The sequence below is a fragment of the Zonotrichia albicollis genome, chromosome 11 (assembly GCF_047830755.1).
Source record: "Zonotrichia albicollis isolate bZonAlb1 chromosome 11, bZonAlb1.hap1, whole genome shotgun sequence".
In the NCBI taxonomy this organism is placed as follows: Eukaryota; Metazoa; Chordata; class Aves; order Passeriformes; family Passerellidae; genus Zonotrichia; species Zonotrichia albicollis.
In genome coordinates, this window is record NC_133829.1 from 15,993,843 (window position 1) to 16,013,170 (window position 19,328).

Consider the following 19,328-nt stretch of genomic DNA (forward strand, 5'->3'; position numbering starts at 1 on the left):
CTAACTGCAAGGATCTGAACTGCTTAACCACCAGCAATTGTACAAAAGGCCACCTGCCCCAGCAGTTTGGGAGTGATGGAAGCAACCACAAAACAGGCAGGATCTGGTACAGGTTATTAGACAAATATCCCCAATGTGAAAGTTGTTGCAACTTCAGGATGAGGGTTTTTGACTCCAGCTCTTGAGAGCCCACAGCCCCTTGGCTGATGCTGCAGAGTCCCAGAGCCCAGCTGCCAGTAAGGCACACTCCCCATCTGCCCATGGGGAGAGGATGTCTCAGGAACACTAAGAACAGCCCAGGCTGCATAATCCTCTTTACTAATCTGTTTGTTTCCCCACTTCTGGCTTAGGAGTGTCTGCGGCCGGCTGTGCTTTCCTAGAGCTGCAGGAATGCAGGGAAGCTGTCAGTGAGCACCTGTGGGAGCTCCCCACATCTCCCTCATGCTGCACTGAGAACACTGGGTCTGCTTTCTCTGGAACCTGGCTCAGCTTTCCCCTGTGCTCCCTTGTCCTGGAACCAAGGAGACAGCCAACAATCCCCATCCATCTTTGCCATGCTGTTTGTGACACTGTACATCTCCAGGACATAACCCCAGAGGAACTTCTCCCTGTTATCACATTTTCCTGCAGGAGTAGTACTAGTTTACTTATTTCCTGATACATAAGACATACCTGAAATCATCACATATTTCCCTTTCTGCCATCTCTAAACCTTTAGCAATTGTAGCTTATCTGTTCAGAGACATCCTGTTCAAAAGATGTAAATCACCCAGGTATTTGTACCTGATGACATTTGTTCTGGTTTTGCTTGTTTCTAAGTAATTTTACTGAAGGATTCTTATGAGCTGCTGAGTACTGAGCTGATATTTTCCAGGAACTACCTATCCCATCTGCTAATTCAAGGCCCACACTTTTATGTGAAGATATAATTGAGTTCTGTCTTCCCCTTCCATTGGGTAGCACTCAATATACACTAGATTTCACCTGCATTTTACTGTCTGCTAACTCACTTTCTTCAAAATTAGTATTCAGCACCAATTCTTGTCTCTACTGTCCTGAATCTCTGCATTTTCCAAGTCATTTGAGAATGTGTTGACCATCACAAAACTGCACAACTCTACTGGTATCCTCCCTGTCCTGCCAAGGACTGATGAAACTCCACTTCTTTTCAATTTCCTAACTGTTTTGCATTTAAACTACAGCTATATAGTTTCTTTTAAAATCTTAGGTAATAGAACTTATCAAAGTAATCTTGGAAATCCAAATATTTTGCATCTTTTCCCAACTGGTTTCCATGGAATCAGAAAACAAAAGCTGAGCAATTTTCACTTTCAAACTAAGCAGAAGGAATTTGTCAGTGATCACAGATCTTGTTTGCATCTACCATCCAGCTGTTTTCATCTGTGCCTTATCCTTGACAATAAAAAGGTCTATTCTTTAAAAAGCCCAATGTCAGCCTAAGACATCTGTGCATTAAAGCATCTGTGTTTCCACCACAAGTATCTTTGTTTCTGACCAAATGGAGGTCAAACATAAGACTTCCAATTCCAGAATTGCAGCTGAATTTTCACCCATCAGTCTTACAGTACAAGACTGGAACCCTCTTGTTTCCAGGTAAGAAAAAGAGAAGTGTATGTTCTCTTTACCATTGCAGGATGATATAGAGGTGTGATGTACAGGTTAAGATATACAGTGTCTTCAGAAAAAAAGACACATTTATTGTCTTTATTGCATTTATTGAAGTCTGACCTCTTGTATCAGGGACTGATCTGTAATTCAGGATGGAAACATGCCCCAAATTGGGGGAAATCTTCCACACCTGCTCCACCAGAAATTTCAGGGGCACTTCTGTGACAGACAGGAGGAAAAAGTTTATGTCTAAAATATACAGAGATAAATGCTTACTTGGCTTTAAATGGTGAGTCAGACACAGCATTTTTTGCTTCCATCAAGCTCTCATATTCCTTTGCCCTGGAGGAGAAAATATTCATTATTATTGACTATTGTCTAAAGTGTCCAGGATGCAAGAGCAGCAAGAGAGTTCAAACCTTTGGGTTTTTCTGCTTCACAGTAAAGCACAGCATTTCTGTCAATGCTGCCCTGTCATAATCCATAATCCACTGGTGCTTAACCACTGGCCATTGGCAATTAACAATTTATGATTAACACCAATACTTTAAAATAACACCAGTAAACAAAAGGTATATTTAAGTTGACTTTTCAAATGGTAGAAAATTTCACAAGTGATATATACAACTGTAGTATATATCTACTGCAGACTACTGCATATTATAAAATGATTAGTGAAATAATGCAATATAATATTATGAAAAATTTATAAATAATATTATTATATAAAATATAAATGACAGACATGTAGTGCAGACCAGATTAGTACATCAGAGAGATGACAATTAACATGTAAATAATTGGCTGTATTTGCAGGCACAGAAGCATTTTTTCTGTAACTACTGACTGCAGTGTAACATAATGAATGTTAGGTGAACAGCACAGAAACACCTCCACCAAGGACTCCTTTACTGCTGGAAAGAGAAACACGACCTCTTTAGTCCCTTAAAAGTATTGTTTACACTGGCCATGTGCCAAAAAGCAGGAAGAGGGAGACAAGACCTTTTTCCACTGCTTGTTTTCACTCCAGCCTGTGCCAACAGGTGAAATCCGTGAGTCATTCCTGGAGCAAGGCAAGACCCACAGCAACAATCCTGCACCCCATTTCTACCAGCACACATGCAAAGCAAAACTAACCCAGGCCTTGCAGTGATGCAGATGCATTTCTCTCAGATACATATATTAAACCTTTCTTTATATTTTCTGTTCACCCCAATGGCTCAAGTTTCCCAAAGCTACTCAGAATTTCCTTTCGTTTGCTTCGCCATTCCAACTTAAGCTCCACACAAATATTGTTACATCACCACCAGCTCTGATTTGTGGGTCATTAATAAAGCCATTAATCACAGCTGAATTCAGTATTAAACATGAAGGTGAAATTCCTTTATTAACCTTTTGCCTTCTTCACCAGAAACAACACATTTCAGCTTCTGTACAGACAAGTCAGTCAAACCTGAATTATCACCCAAACCCCTGTTACCAAATGCACATGGCTGGAATGCTTTAAGTCCCCTGCAAAGCCTGGACCAAGCTCCTGCTAAGCACAGCTCTGATGCTTTCACCAACCCCGCTTCTCCTGTGTCACTGTTCAAATATCCTCCTGCTAGAGCACATACATGAAAACCTGAGCTAATTTACTTATCTATCTATCAGTTGTTACTGATAGCACCAGTTAAATGGCTTAGGGTTATAAATATAATTAATAAGACTAGTGAAACTTCTCAACACATCTAATATCCCACTGATCACCATTTGTCCCCTCATTCACCTCTGCCCTTCATTGCTTTGATACTGCAAGAGTGATTTAAGATCTGGAAACTCAGGAGTGTAACAGGACCTATTTGGTTGCAGTTATTATTTTTTCCCAGTTTAAAATATCACAGCTTCCTACAAACTGAAATGAATATGACATTTCAAGTGCTGAGGCATAAGGCATTCGTTGTAACTATTTATTTTCCTGGAGAAGAGCTGCAAATATACTAAATACTAAACATGGTGTGTGATAATCTGCTAACATCTATGAAACTCTAAATTAGCAACATCAAAATACCTCTGCTTTATGTTGCTACTGGACATTTTTATTAGTAAGTCTTTTGTGTTAGCATCAGAAAATCTTCTGTTCAACTCTGAGTTATCTTCAAGGACAGCAAAGCCACTGAAAACTCTAGCCAGCCTTTAAAAGTAAAACCAAGCTTAATGAATGTGAACTTCTCCTCAGTATAACTTAGATTTTGAAACTTTCACTGTATTTTTCAATAGCACAGCACCATTGCAAAATGATGGCCCTTTATTACTTATTACTGTTTTAATCACAATTTCTAATGACAAATATGCTGACTCACACAGCAGTCTGACACATACAAACTCAAAATGTTCTGGAAAAGTTTTTCTCCAATTTGTGCCAGCAATAAATTATTATGTCAACTTGCATTCCAGGGTCTGACAAATCTTTGCCTAAATTCAACAGAAGTCACCCTGGAGAAATAATTAAAACTGGACCCAGATACTGCATTAAATCAACAGGTCATATGAATAACTCTGCATCCTGAGCATCCAGAAACCTAAAGAACATTATCCAGTTCCAATAGTGACAATCAGCAAGTGGATCTGCTCAGCCAAAGAGGAGAGCAGTCAGAACAATAATACACTCTAAGAGTGTTGTGGTTTTGAAGGCTGATGTGCCTGCTAGGAGTTAATGAAACATCTCACTTTACTGTAGCTCTAAAAATCTGTGCATGCTTTTTTCTCTTATTTGAAACCCTTCACGCTTAAAAAGGCAGAGAAAATGTGTAACAATGACTCTTACCTAGGTGAGAAGTATTTTTAGAGAGAAATGCAAAAATATGCTACAATATTCAGCTGAGCATTAACCTGAGCTGGGGCCGTTCAGCCATGAGGAGTGACACTGCCAGTTCATGATATAATGATGTCCTGCACATCACACTGATTTGCAGATGTCACTTTTTAGACTAAGAACAAATTGCACATCTGACAACTCACTTTCCACTTGAAGATATTTTTAACTTTCTTCTTGTTGTGACAGGCAAAAAAAAATGATTAAATTTAGTCATGGGATTTGACACTACAGCAGGCTGACTTCTATTTGTTGATTACTATTGATTTTCTTTGATACTTCATTTAAAAATCAATAGCTAGAAAGAAAAATAGGCATGGTTTACACAAATTTAAACATGCTATTGTATGCTAGAAGAGGCTACAGTTTTGGCAGGGCACTGGCATCCAATTATGAGAAAAGCTCTTAACAGGTGAAACCAAGGGCTCCAGATCGATATTCAGTTTTCTTTCTCAATCAGAGAAAGTGGCCATAAATTAGGCTCATCAGTGTTATTTTCAAGACACTCCCAAAGCAAATAATTTTACATTTTTTTCAGCCTTCTACTGCATTCACACTAGAGGACAGAAGGTAAAGTTTAGAACAAAACTTAGAAAAAAATAAAAATAAAAAGAAATTGGTACTACCTGGAGTTCATCCGCGCCTTCAGCTTTTTGGCTTTCTTTTTAATTTTCTGTTTCTCTTCTCCATCTTTTAATGGTTCCACAGGAACAGAACTCTCAATCACAATGTCCACAATGTACTTTTTTAATGACAGGTGCTCCTGCAGAAAATAGTGGAATAATATTTAATGGTATAGTATGTGATGGAGATCACAGATTATCTTCTCAGGAAAAAGAACAGTGGTGAGTATTTAATTGAAGGTTATGAAAATGAAGCCAAATTTAAAAAAAAAAATCTTGGGAAAGAGATTATATCACACTGGAAAGAAAAAGCTGTGCATTTTCTAGAAAGGGAGAAGAATTATTAAAAGAAGAACAATAAATAGTGTGCCTTCTTTTCAAGAAATTGTTACCTAACAAGTATGGACTCCAAGCTGATATCCTCTCTCTCCTCCAAGCTGCCTTTTACAGCTACAGAAAACCTGCCCCACCAACATAACTCATTACATGAAATAAGCTAGATTTGGTTTTTATATTAACTCTTCCATCAAAATCTAAACGTGTCTTAACCTTCATTAAAATATATGGAAATATATTTTACTCTTCACTACTTACAACATTACCATTTATTAACAGGACTATTACTTTTCCTCTCACATTAAAAGATTTGAATTTAGGCAAAATATTGGTAAAATTTCAGTTCCCCACAGAAGAAATGCTAAACAACCAGTTCAATGCCAGTTATTAGAACAATTTACACAATTTTTAATATACTGAAGTTTGTATCAGTTTTCTTACAAAATACCAAATTTATTATGAAGTACAGGTCACCACAGCTTATTAGGATAATTTATCCTTGAATATAATTATGGCCACAATCAGATGTGCCTGTTCTTTCCCTTTTGGTAAGTCCCCTTAAAATTCAAAGTAAATGGTGATGTGCTACAAAAATTTATAGACAGTATTTTCCAAAAAAAACCCCTATATGTTCTTTCATTGATCAGGAAAATACTGTGCCTGCTGAAAACAAAATAAATCTCAGTGAAATTTCCTGGAAAAAGAGCATTTAGTTTTTGGAAAGCAGTGCTGCATGGTATAACCTAGGAATATATATCTGGTAGAAACAGTAAATGAAATATCCATTTTAAATCATAGGAATGCAAAATGAATACTGAATTAGCAGGTCTAATTCTACTGAATGAATACTGGACATAAGAAATCCAACATTAGCCTCTAAGCAAATTCTAAAGGTAATGTTGACTTTCTCTTTGCTCCTCTGCCTACCTTGGATAGGTCCCAGCACACCTGCAGAGTCTTCCTCAATGAACAGTCCCCATTGTTTAAACCATACACACTGACACAGATTGCTAGAGTGGCTTGAAAGGGAATTCAAACAGCTTTTGGAGGCATTTTCCCTGCCCTTAATATTCTGCATTTAGTTTTAGCAAGAAGGGCTTAAAGAAAACCTTCTCAGGGTACCTCCAGAGGCTGTGCCCTTGGAGCATCACTGCAATGAGTGAGTTCTCCACCAAGCTGCTGCAGTGCAGAATGAACCATCCCTGCCCTGGCTATGAACCTGCAGCTCAATTCTGTCTCATCAAAGAGATGTATCCCTCAACACCCACTTAAAAATACCTTTTGCACTAATTTTCTTTTTAAAACCAGAAATCCATCCTTAGGTTCAAACTGCACAGGAAGCAGGAGGGTTGGGGTTTGATAGTGTTAAGAAAAGGAAGGGCTTCCTCAGAACAGACCATGCCACTGCTGCTTTGCTACCAGCCTCCAGGGTACCTGCAGCATCTACTGAGCAAGGGATTTATGAATGATTCCATGGGGTTTGGGATGAACATCCCTGCTTTCCAAAGGGTACAGGCCAGCACCTCCAGGAGCCCACCTCAGGTCTCTGCAGCGAGGTAACACAAAACTAACCAGGGCTGCTACTGTGCTTCTGCATCTTCCTTCAACAGTGCAAGTGGCATTCTGCTGCATCACATCTGTCACTGCCCCAGAGTGGCAGCAGAGTGGAATAAAGCTCCCACTGCACTCTGAGGTGGCCCCCACACCACACCAGGGCAGCCAGGCTGCTGTGCAGCCACCCCAGGGCAGCTGTGACCGTGGGGTCACACTTGTGACAAGGAGACAAAGCTTTGTGCCCCCTGCACAGACACTCATCTCTTTTTCATCATCTTCTCTGTGATTAGCTGCTGACTTTTAGAGAACTGCAGGGTTCAACAAGCACATTCATGCCCCAGGCTGTGGGGCCAGGAGAGCAGCCATGATGGCTGCACACATTTGTTCACAGGAACTCGAGCAGCTCTGGTTCTCAGCATTCTCAGCTTTCACACGGGGCACTGTGGATTAATATCAGACTTCATCCACACAGCTCATTACAGTCAGACCAGAGCAATAATACCTTGTGTCACAAAAACAATCTCCCTCTGAAGGTACGGATCAAAGCCTGGGATTATCACCGTGGGCAGACTGACACCATTCAGGTGTGAAAAAAAAATAACAAATAACTTGGGATTGGGTGACAACTGGCACCTGAGGAGAACTGCTGCTACACCACCCTCCAGAGCAGGGCAAAATATTTATCAGTGTGTTTTACTGAGCTCCCACCAGTTACCTGAAAAGATTGAGGTTTTAGAATCCACCGAGTCACGCTGAAGTACAGGAAGTGCAATCCTTTAAATAATTAAACTCATGAGTAATTTTACCTGCACAGCCATAGCTGGGCAGGGGAACACACCACAGAAATAACAACCATCAGACCATAAAAGGGAGTAAGGCCAGTGCAGCGTTTTCAAAGCAAACTTTTGCCATCCTTTCATTTCAATAAGAATGAAACTCATCAGTTTGGGATGGGTGTATTTCTAATAAATGTTATGCAGGATAAAGGGGTAATCTGCACACTTCTTACTGAAAGCCTAATAATAATTACAAATAATAACTTCTTTGTAGTTATTATTTTTATATAAGTAAATGCTAAGTGTAATCAGAATTTCTGAGATTAAATTTATTCTCTCCCTAAAAGCACTCTGGGTTTCTTCTTATGGCAACGTAAGGGGTCATCCCTGGTCTGGTCCTGCACTAGGCTGAGCACATTCTGGCCCCAAATCCTCAGATACTGGGAAACCACCAGATCTTTGGAGAATTTAGGCCTTTATAAATGCAAAACATTATAAGTAGAGGCTCTTTTGTAAGGGAAGCTGCTGCCATTATGATCTATATTCAGCCTACCACAACTTTTCAGTGCAGTTTTAGTTTCAGCTATATCAATTTTAGCTGTGCAATCTCTCTGAAGCTCTATTTTAAAGGCTTATGTTTTAAAGGCTTTATGTTTTGCTAGTTCTGTCCTAACAGAACACTTTTGATCTCAGGATTAAACCAGAGCCAGCAATGATGGTCATTCTGTACTTCTGCCATCATTTTTCATACTTGATACTCATTCTCTGAGCTGAGATCAGCAACATCACAAAGCAAGGGCTCAGCTCCTGTGAAGGTGACAGAATCTGTGCCTCAAAGAGCAGCACTGCTCTGTGCTGCAAGATACAGAAACAAAACAAGAACTGAATGCTGGCATGGATTTCCTCATGGGCACCTGTGGATGTTCCTCTCTGCTCATGTGATGATGGCTCAGTGACCCATCAGAGTAGAAATACTCCTGCTCCTTCTCTCCTGTGTTACTGCCATGCATTCTCCAAAGCTAAGAACTGGTAAAAATCCCAAGGTATCCTGTACCTGTCTCAGGGAGAGACCCTCAGCCTCCAGCTGAAAAAGCCATGAAGTAAAATGAAGGTAGTAAACATCCACCATAGGATATTTAATGGCATTTTGTACAGACACATGTTGTTATTTAAATTCTTACAGAACATTGAAGTAAATTTTAGAACACCTGACATAAATTTGTGCAGAAGTTTCAATAGTTTATTTACAAACAAGGTGATAAAGACTAATATTATTGCCCATGTAAAACTGCAGGCAGAAATTAGATTATTTACAAAAAATGTCTTCGCTATTCCTTCCTTCTCCCTCCATTCTCAACTGTTCTCACTTTTGGTCAAGTCATTGAAAATCCTGAAGCTTTCCAAATGCAACAGATGGGCCTCATCTACAAACTACATGAGAAATCGAGTTGCCAAAAGCATTAAAGCTCAAGCTAATAAGGTCACCCCTGAAATCACATTCTTGCTGGTTATTGCCTAGTCCCCTTCCACTGCCTGAACCAGACAATCTACCCTGTTAGTCTGATATCTTGAAGTTGAGAATTTTAGTTGACTAAGCACTTCTTATAACCAATGTTTTCTCTGTTTCTTAAATGACATGTTTACACTGCAAGGATAACAGCATTATAATCAATATGCCCTGAAATAAAAGTAATTTTTTTCAGACTCCAGAACAAACATAATTGCAAAGTTTTCCATGGACAGTGCAGCAAATGCTACAGAATGCTGAAATGCTATATAGCTGAGCAGGGCTCACTTCTGCTTGGATGAGGAAAACCATACCTTAAACTGGATTCTGCAGCTCAGTAATCTGTATAAAATACAGCTGCATAAAAAATTTCCCAACAGCCATTCACAAGACCAATATTCTTCAGCAGCTCTCACCATTTAGTGTCCTAAGTACAGCAAGAGCACCCATGGATGTGTCCCTGGCAGGTGAAACCTTGGTATGTATTTATCAAAGCAGAACACAACTGCAAAATTATGTTCCTACCCCATTTTATTTCACTATGACACTTGGCTCTCTGTATTACATATAAGTTATTATTCATTTCACTACTCAGAAAATATTAATAGGAACTTTATTAAATTGTGAAGTGTGCCAAAGAGAATTCTTCCCAACAAAATTCCCTCCTTCTAAAATTAGAGGTAACCATAACACAAATACTTATTTCCTGTTCCTTTCTTTTTAAGTAAGTGCTGCCTTTTTATGAATTCTGCCTGGGGCATGCCTGCACAGGCAGGACAATATTGCAGCAAAGCCAGGAAAGAATACAAAAATAACAGAATAACTCACAGTATTTTGGCAATGCTGGTGCAGGGCAGCCCCAGTGCAGATGCTCTGTGTTATTTAGCCCTGGCCTCCCTAAGCACTGAGTTCCCTGAGCACAGGCAGGGCCAGGAAGCTCTGGGATCCCTGGAGCAGGAGCAGCAGGGTGCCCAGGGGCCAAGGAGGCTCTGGGATCCCTGGAGCAGGAGCAGCAGGACACCCAGGGGCCAAGGAGGCTCTGGGATCCTTGGAGCAGGAGCAGCAGGACACCCAGGGGCCAAGGAGGCTCTGGGATCCTTGGAACAGGAGCAGCAGGACACCCAAGGGCCAAGGAAGCTCTGGGATCCCTGGAGCAGGAGCAGCAGGGTGCCCAGGGGCCAAGGAAGCTCTGGGATCCCTGGAGCAGGAGCAGCAGGGTACCCAGGGGCCAAGGAGGCTCTGGGATCCCTGGAGCAGGAGCAGCAGGGTGCCCAGGGGCCAAGGAGGCTCTGGGATCCTTGGAGCAGGAGCAGCAGGGTGCCCAGGGGCCAAGGAGGCTCTGGGATCCCTGGAGCAGCAGCAGCAGGGTACCCAGGGGGCTGCTGGCAGCTGCTCCAAGCTCAGGAGGCAGCTCTGCAGGGGGATCCTTGGCCAGAGGGGCAGGGCAAGGCTGGCACTGCCACGGCCACCCAGAGCTCCATCATTCACAAACTCACCAAGCCACAGTTCTGCAAAACCTTCCTGCCTACTGGACACTCACACAAAAAAACTGAGCCAAAATGACCTTGCTGAATCTTAAGAGTTTGTAGGGTTTTTTTCCCCCTCTGTTATTTTTTCATTTTCATTCCCTTCTATATTTCTGGATTCTGGCCAGAACTGCAGCAGAAGTGCCAAAATACTATAAGGCTGGTTATTCTGTTATTTTTGTAATCTTTCCAACCTTGAATCCCCAAGTTCTGAAAGAAAAGGCATTCTTATAAGTGTTCTAACCCAGTTCTGCAGACCAAGGCAACTTGAAAAACATCTGTCTCCAGCTATTTATCTAAACTGAGTCTTCAGAACTTCCAAATACTTGTTAATACTTGCCCCCTCACATCAGCATTAAAATATAAACATGAGGAAGACTATAAAGAAATACTTGTAGTAGCTTATATCACATAATAATAGCTGTCATTCATTCACCATTTTAATATAGAAAATACATATATCAAACTGAGTATTTTCCATAAAGGTAATGTACATAAGGAATATATTCTAGCAAATCAATAGGTAACTATTCTGAAGCCTACATATATCTTTTGGATTTACATCTCTACCTGTTTCAAAATAAACAATATCCTGCAACTGCAGAAAATCATTAAAAAGTGTTTCCACTATTTATTACCAATGTCAGGAATAATGGTTTCTTACTTGTGTATATAATCACTTCAGGGATATATTTGCCAACTTTTGAAGGGTTTTTAGGGTTCACTTCTAAATCACACTACCACAGGAATATTTGTTCATGATTTTACTACATGTTTCAACAGAATTCCTCACTATTTTATTTTGTCCTCATAATCTAGGACAATATTTAATATGGAAAACAGATGCTGAAGCAGACTATGAGTTATATCAAAAGCACACTTCAATTTTAAACAATGACAGCCTGAAACACAAATGATCAGTAATTCTTCATCATAAAGAGATCAAATACTATTACAGGACCACAAGTGATGATCCACTCCAAAATATGAAGAATCATAGCAAGGAAGGTATTCCTTACTAATATGAATTTATAAATGTTACTAGAGGTGCTACATGTATAAGAAACAGCTTATAATGCAATGAATTTTCAAATGTTATTTTCTCAAAATCAAGATTTTAATTATTCCTATTTCTATGCTAGACTGTACTTTACAAGATGAGTTGAGAGCACTAAAAATCTTTTATTATTCATTCAAAACCGAAGAGTGACCTTCCATTGTACAACCAGGTTTTCCTTGACATCCAGGATGAAGGTTTTTTTCCATGAGGGATTAATCCTGCTTTTTTCAGCATGCCCAATGGAAAACTGTTTTTACTGCTGATAGTGACTGCACTTTGAGTCACCTTGCTCGTCCATGGATTCAATGACACAACAGTCTGCCACTGAGATAAATAACAAATAATATTCTTAATAGAAACTTCAAGTATTTCTTCAGATTTTTAATACCATTCCCACTTGGAACTCCAAAATGCAGGAACAGAAGGCAAAGTAGAGGTGTCTGTTCTGTGTGATGAGAATTCTGCACCCTGGCCATGGGAAGCATCCCTGCAGATGAGGGAGGAAGGCTGGGAGGCTCTGACTGTATCCCCTGGCTGCAAGGACAGCCCAGGCTGAGGGGAAGGGGAGATCAGGGCCCAGCTGGACTGCCAGCAGCAGCTTCTTTTACTGGCTGTGGATACTGGAGATGCCCAAGCCAAACCCAGGAAGGGTGCAGCTGCTGGCAGTGATCTATCCCAATTAAAGGCACAGCCAATGCACGATTAATCACAGGCATTTTTGCCAAGAAAAACAATACTTTATAATAAATTAAAGGTAAGAAGCTATTGCTCTGCAAAGTACAAAAAACTAGAATTGATGTATGGGGTACTGAGAGACCTTCTGCAAGCTGCAACATGGATTAGACTTTATAATCATTGATTTTTATGACAATGTCTTCCAGGACAGAATTATTCATAGCAGAATGACATGGCCAGAGCTCCTGGACTGAAAGGACCACAGGTACCATGAGGTATGAAATATCCATAAACAAAAATGAACCACAGATGCCTGGCATAATTCCACTCCTCTAGCAACACAACTCTGCTCTAAAAGACATCCTTCCTTCCTCAGGAAAAAAAAAATAATTGAGTAAAGCCAACTCAACCAGAACTTGAGGCTTTACTGGGATGGGAAGTTCTTGTTTGCAAGTGATTTACAGATTGCTTCCCCTGAGCAACAGAGAAGAAAAATGGGCTACTGTTGGAGAACTATAATAAGATGCCAAGAAAAAAACTGAATATACTATGAATTCTGTGGATAAAGCAAACAGGAATATTGTTCTACATATGAGCAAAAGACATGCAGCACCACAGAGCCCAGGAATGGCTGGGGTCACCTCCCTGAGCTGGAATGGTCACAATGGAGCAGCCAAAAGCCAGGAGAGATGGAGGCAAACACCAGGGCAAGAGCAAGGCCGGACACACTGACCCCCCTGTGCTGCCCTGGATCCCTGGCACTGCCCCAGCCAGGCTGGATGGGCTGGGAGCAGCCTGGCACAGGGGGAGGTGTCCCTGCCATGGCAGGGGTGGCACTGGAGGAGCTCTAGGATCCCTTCCACCCAAACCAGTCTGATTCTGTGAACACAGGTAGACATGTAGCATCCATCTGAATGCTTCAGAATAAAAAAGAAAACTATTAATTGTGTATAATGGTTTTTAAAAGCCACATACCCACAGGTATAAACCTCTCCAACTCCTCTATTAGATGGAACTAAAAATGTGACCCTGCTTAGTATTGTTACTTTGCATTTTGCCTAATCATATTTTTTAGGCTACCAAAGGAGTCCATAAAACACCACTCTTCATTTAAATACAAGAACTTGAAAACAGTTTGATTCAGAAAGGAAAACAAAAGCATCTTTTCAATACTGCAAAGGCTAAAGCAACAAAACAATAGTGATATATAATTTAATTGGAATGAAAACATAGAGTATTAAAAAAATTAGCAAAATCCTGGCACCACCATGTGTCTAGACAAGAAAAATTCTACTAAATACTGATGAGGAATAACAAGGGTCAGACATTAAGCTATTGCCACATCTTCTTCCCTCAGTAGTTTCCTCTGCAAGAAATAATGGGAGCAGCACACACCTCTAGGAAAACAGCTCCTTGCTCCTGAAATCTCAAAACCTTTCAGAACTTCCAAGTGCTGTGAACAGGAGCTCTGGCTGTGGGTGGTGCTGGCTGCCAAGCTCACCTGGCTGGCACAGCACAGCTCCCAGGGCTTTGCCTGGGGCACTGCCAGCACAGGAGGCACCACTCTGTAAATCAGAGCTGGGCACAGCTGGGCCAGGACAGCGCCCACTGCAGCCCCAGCCACTCTCCACAGGCAGCTTCAGTCACTGGCCAGCAGCTTTTCTTACAGGAACCTGTGTGTGGGCTCCAGCAACCAGGTCTTTATATAAATCCCCACATTTTAACGCTGTCAGTCTTCAGACAACAATCACCTCTCTGCTCCATCATGGGATTATGTTCTCATTTGATCTAAATGCACCTCTTAGAAGTCCTTTGTTGCCTTTATATAATGACAAAAGAATCGGTTTTCTCTCCTGATAAGAAAAAGCACATTTTTCACATAGGCAAACAACAGTTCATTAATATTCCTCCATCCTTCTTTGGAATACATAAAATTGTAGCATGCACCTTATATAAATTAACCAAACCCTGCCAAGTTATCTACTGCATCTGGTTTTTAGAAGAGCTTTTCACTTATTAGAAACATTCATAGACCACATGGAATGACATGATTTATATTCTGAAAGTCCCTTTAAACCATGGCATTTAAAGGCCAGGAGATACAGAGAGAGCTGGGACAATGGCTCAAAGGGAGCTCTTGGGTGTATTTCTCCAAACAAACCAGGCAAAGGCAAAAGGGAAAGCAGAGGGGCATAAAAGTGCCTAAAAAGTGCCTGTAGCTCCTAAAATCTGTAGGAGAAAACGTCTACAAGGTCCTTGCAGAGACTCCTCAGCATAATGAAATCACCAGGTGTTGTCCTGTGCCTTTTGCAGGCACCTTTTCAGTGAGGCCTTTGTGGCACACAGGCTTTCATTCAGCAAAGCAATTAGTCAGGACTACCAACATCCTAATTGATCCCAGTGAAGTCAATGAAAGCAAATTGCTTACACTGTTTACATCCTTTGCTGAACTAAAAGCAAGGTGGATGTTGAGAGAGGGGACGGGAAATCAATAGCACAGAAAATGGCACTGCAGAAGCAGGAGAAGCTGAGAGTTTGATGGAAGCAGCCAGGCACTTATCAGAGAGATAATGCAGGCAGCAGGCTCTTACTGCACTGGAGATAATGCTGAAAGGATGTGGGCCACTGGCAGCTCTGAGAGCTTCAGAAATATACTGAAGATGATTTTCAGCCTGCTGCCAGTTTTACCACCTAGGTGAATTAATGTATCTGCAAGAGGCCAGACAAAAGCAAAGTTACAAAGAAGTAACCAATGTGAACAGAACTTCATTTGCTTTTACAGGATAACACTGTTAGAAAACCAAGAGCTGTAAGAGAAAAGCTACAAATGTTTCAGCTGCGGACTAAAAAAGCCCCAAATAAAGAAAACCCAAAAGGATGATGTGCAATGAAGCTGCCACACAATCTGAGAATGAACTCCATGCTTTTTTCATTTTTGTATCTTCATTCATAGCAAAACTATTTTCTTTGCATGTTTCACATCCACAAATGAATTCACCTTCCTGACAGTGTAATCCCAGTTGTCAGCTCCTGCACCAGACATGCTGGAATTAAGCACAATAAGCACTTAATGCCAAACCAGTGGGACATTGCTCCAACATGAAGTCTGCTTTTACCTCTGAAAAAGTCTCTAAAATTACAGAATTTATAGACATTACAGCAAAGAGAAAACCCCTAGAATACAGCAGCTTCTTTTTATTTCTGGCAAGATCAACTCCTACCACCCAACTGGCCCAGAGGAATCAGTGTCCATGACCATTAAGAAGTTTTTAACTTTTTGCTTACAGTCAAATTAACCAAGAAAAATCCTTACTGTGTGAAGAAAAATTATACAATCATTTGCTTCAATCAGCTTCCAAAGCCTTGAGGAGACACCTAAATCTGAGCTACCAATATGGACAAAATTAAAGTATTTCAAATCTTGTGATTTCCCAAGTAATAGTAAAGAAATTCTATTATCAGATTAGAATTTTATAAAAGCTTTCTTTCCAGGCAGCTACCTAATATACTGAAGAGGCTGAACACAAAATGAGTCAAAGATCAAGAGTAAGTTATCTGAGGTGTCAAGTGCATAAGGTTAAAGGTGAAATTTTATTAGGTCAAAGGTGATATAAATAAAATCTTTTATGTCAAAGAAGAAGGGTCACACACAAGACATATATAATCTAAAGACATCACAGATGACAAGTAATAATTTTAAGTAGCACAAGTGTGTTCTCACTAGAGTTACCTTCACTGACTGAAAAATTGAAATGAGTGATAAACAAGTAATTATGACTATTACAAAGCTCCCTGGAATATGGGTTCACTTCTGCATAAAACTTGGGAATTTTTTTCTCAAGTATTTCAAAACTTGAGGAGTTACTGAATGCTTTAGTTGTGAGGTTGGCATTAACTATGCTCGATGAATAACAGCTACACAAAGCAGATTGCTCTGGTTAGTAAAACTGCTTTCCTCCTCCACAGTGCCCAGATCTATAATGAGTATCTTACTACTGCTCTTTGAACAAAAAAAAAAGGTAATAAAGAGCAGAGAAGGCCTCAGACCTGGAAAATTTCAGGTTGCAATAATATAGCTCAGAATTTTATACTTGGACTAAGTGAAATACAGCCATGAATAATATATAAAATACCTAAGAATGGAGGCATCATGCATTGCCAGTATGCCAAATGCTAAGCACCATCCTGATGAAGGATATTGGAATCTGCTGTAGTAACTCTCAAGCTGTTCATTCAGTTAAAATTGTTCTCTCCTTTCTCTCTTGCACTCAGCATTATTCAAGAAATACATACATCTAACCTTCATTCTTAAGTGCTCATCAAAATGTTTTGCTGAGAAACCCTGGATTTAGGCACAAAAATCAGGATCTTTGTGCCCTCTAGTGGAACTTCTGTTTCCCCAGCTGGGTGCAAAGGCAGCTGTCAGTACCTGACTGCTCTCCAGACACTGGAATTGCTCAGCTACCAGATGAGATGTGGAGAGTGTGGCACGCCCAGCCACAGGGAAATCCAGTCCAGTGCTCCCCCAGACTCCTCTGAGCCAGCTGCCCAGCAAGAACCACACCACAGTGGCCAGACAGGTACCAGCAAAGGCCAGAGAGATCCCAGAAAAAGTCAATCCACAACAGGACAGATTCTGGGGAATCTCACAGCTGGTATCTCCAGGCAAACAGGTGCAGTATGGAAATTTCTCACATAGGTACACCAGGCAAGGCTGGCACCTAAAATCCAAATGCAAAACCACACAACTCCCACTAACCACTGTCCAAGAGGAAGAAAGAAACTGAGAAATCAGTTTAGGTACTTTCACTATAGATGGGAAGGGGCAGGAAAGTGAAACTCCACAAATATTTATTCCTCCAGACTACTGTGCCTCTCCAGTTATCTTTTTCTGCATTTTCAGTGATAACCACCTCTGTGGATTCCAGTACTTCAGAGACTTAAACTCTCCAAAGCTTTTTAAAAAGGAAAACATGTTACAATGAGATGTAAGAAGCTGAAAACAAAGAGAAGATTTCAGTAAATAAAAATAGTAAAAGAACTGTGAAGTAAAGTGAAAAAATCAGAACTACTGGACAGTGCCATCCAAATCTGCCTGGCTAGAAACAGATTGCCAAATACAAGTTCAATCTGAATCAGTGCTGAAGAGCTGGCTGGCACACTATTTCCTCCTCAAACCTGACAGATATAATACAGGGGCATTCATAAATTTTTTGGATGTGGCAGAACCCAAATTCTCATTAAAAAGCCCTTGACTTAATACTGTAGTTGAATTCTGGCATCAGCAACAAAAAAATCACATGATACAACTATGCAGATGCCCTTTCTACAGAGGGGGAACCTCTTGGTAAAGTATAAAATCCTCAGCGCTTCCTCAAAATCACTCTATATCCCAATTCTCCTAAAGAAGCTACTGAAAAACTATTATTCTTCTTAGCAACATTAGTACTTCCAAAACAGTTCAAATCTTACATTTTGAAGTAATTTAGCACTACAGTTTTCAGCATTATGGACCTTGATGCACAGGATAGCACACCTGCTCACCTAGAAAAGGACCAAGAGATTTTCAGCAACAAGAAACAAAGAAAACAGCAGGATGTTGACAACTGTAATGTATAAGATTTTTAGGATGAAAAGATAAATGTAGTGACATGAAAAATGCCTTAGATTAATTGAAAAGCAATTTCATAAAGAATCAACTTCCAATGGCAATTGCCTGCAGTATGTCAATGCACTGTCTCTTTCATTGCTTTTCACTGGTAGTCTGCCTTGATCCCCAAGCTAACAGAAACAGTTTTGTTCAGCTCCTTTTCCAAGACTTGCATAGGCTACTCAGCTGAATGGCATTTAAAACCAGGAGTAATACAGAAAAAACAGCAGAAAACTCACCACTTCTTCATCTGAAAGCTCTCGTCCTTGTATGCTACTGTTTTCTCTCACAGCTTGTTGGTGCTTTTTCCCTTTAATGTGGCTGAAAAGATACACTTCTGATGAAATCTGTAATGATAATAATTTAATAGTTATTTTTCCTTTGCAAATTCAATAATATATAAATAACAGCACTTTAAACATAATATAAAACACGCCAATTTGTCAGGGGTATGTTCAGAAATTCAAGCACAGTACTTTACTCCTTTACTCCTCAAGCTAATTTATAAAAACATCTTTTATGCAAGAGTTAACAGTAAATTACAGAATGATTTGCTAGCCAGCAGTGTAATGATAGATAAAAAAATATGTTAGGCTCTGCTCTCATTTTGACTTCAATCTAATTTTATATACTGGAGTTTCATCCTGAAATGCAAGCTCAGTGAGTACACAAGACTCCAGCCTGCTGAGCCTGAGTTTCTGTTCCAGCACTGCCTGCACTGCCTGAGGTGATCCCATGCAATCTTACCTAATGCAGCAATTACAGAGAAATAATGCTCAGTGGCATGTAGGGCTCTGATAATGCACAGACTCTGCAAAGCAGTGACAGAGTTATCAGCAGGAGATCTCCCAGCTCTGGCCCAGTCTCTCCCCCACCATCCCTGGGACAGGGAGGGCAGCACAGGCAGGGAGCCCCAGCTGAGGTTGGGACACTGCCAAGCAATGTCCTTGGCTTCCAACAGAGACCAAAAAATCAGACACCAAAGGGAGAGAGGAGACAAAGAGAACACTCCTTTTCCTGTCCAACACTTTCAAGCATCCAACCAAACTCAATTCAAGAACTTCTTGAGCTTGATGTGGTTTCTCTGTGAATTTCAGTCCAACTACACTTAACCAATCAGTCCCTGAACTCACAGGGA

The 19,328-nt window shown here is 40.5% G+C and overlaps 1 protein-coding gene across 2 annotated transcripts in view; it reads right to left on the bottom strand.

The window, feature by feature from the left end:
• The window catches only part of SCAPER (S-phase cyclin A associated protein in the ER), a 135,777-nt gene that overhangs the window by 73,425 nt on the left and 43,024 nt on the right, over positions 1–19,328 (bottom strand). For both annotated transcript variants that reach the window (XM_074549526.1, XM_074549525.1), the window contains exons 20-22: positions 18,430–18,537; positions 5,110–5,246; positions 1,906–1,971 (exon numbers count right to left, since the gene is read on the bottom strand). In XM_074549526.1, coding sequence (XP_074405627.1) covers positions 1,906–1,971; positions 5,110–5,246; positions 18,430–18,537 — 311 coding nt within the window. The remainder of the gene's footprint in view (positions 1–1,905; positions 1,972–5,109; positions 5,247–18,429; positions 18,538–19,328) is intronic.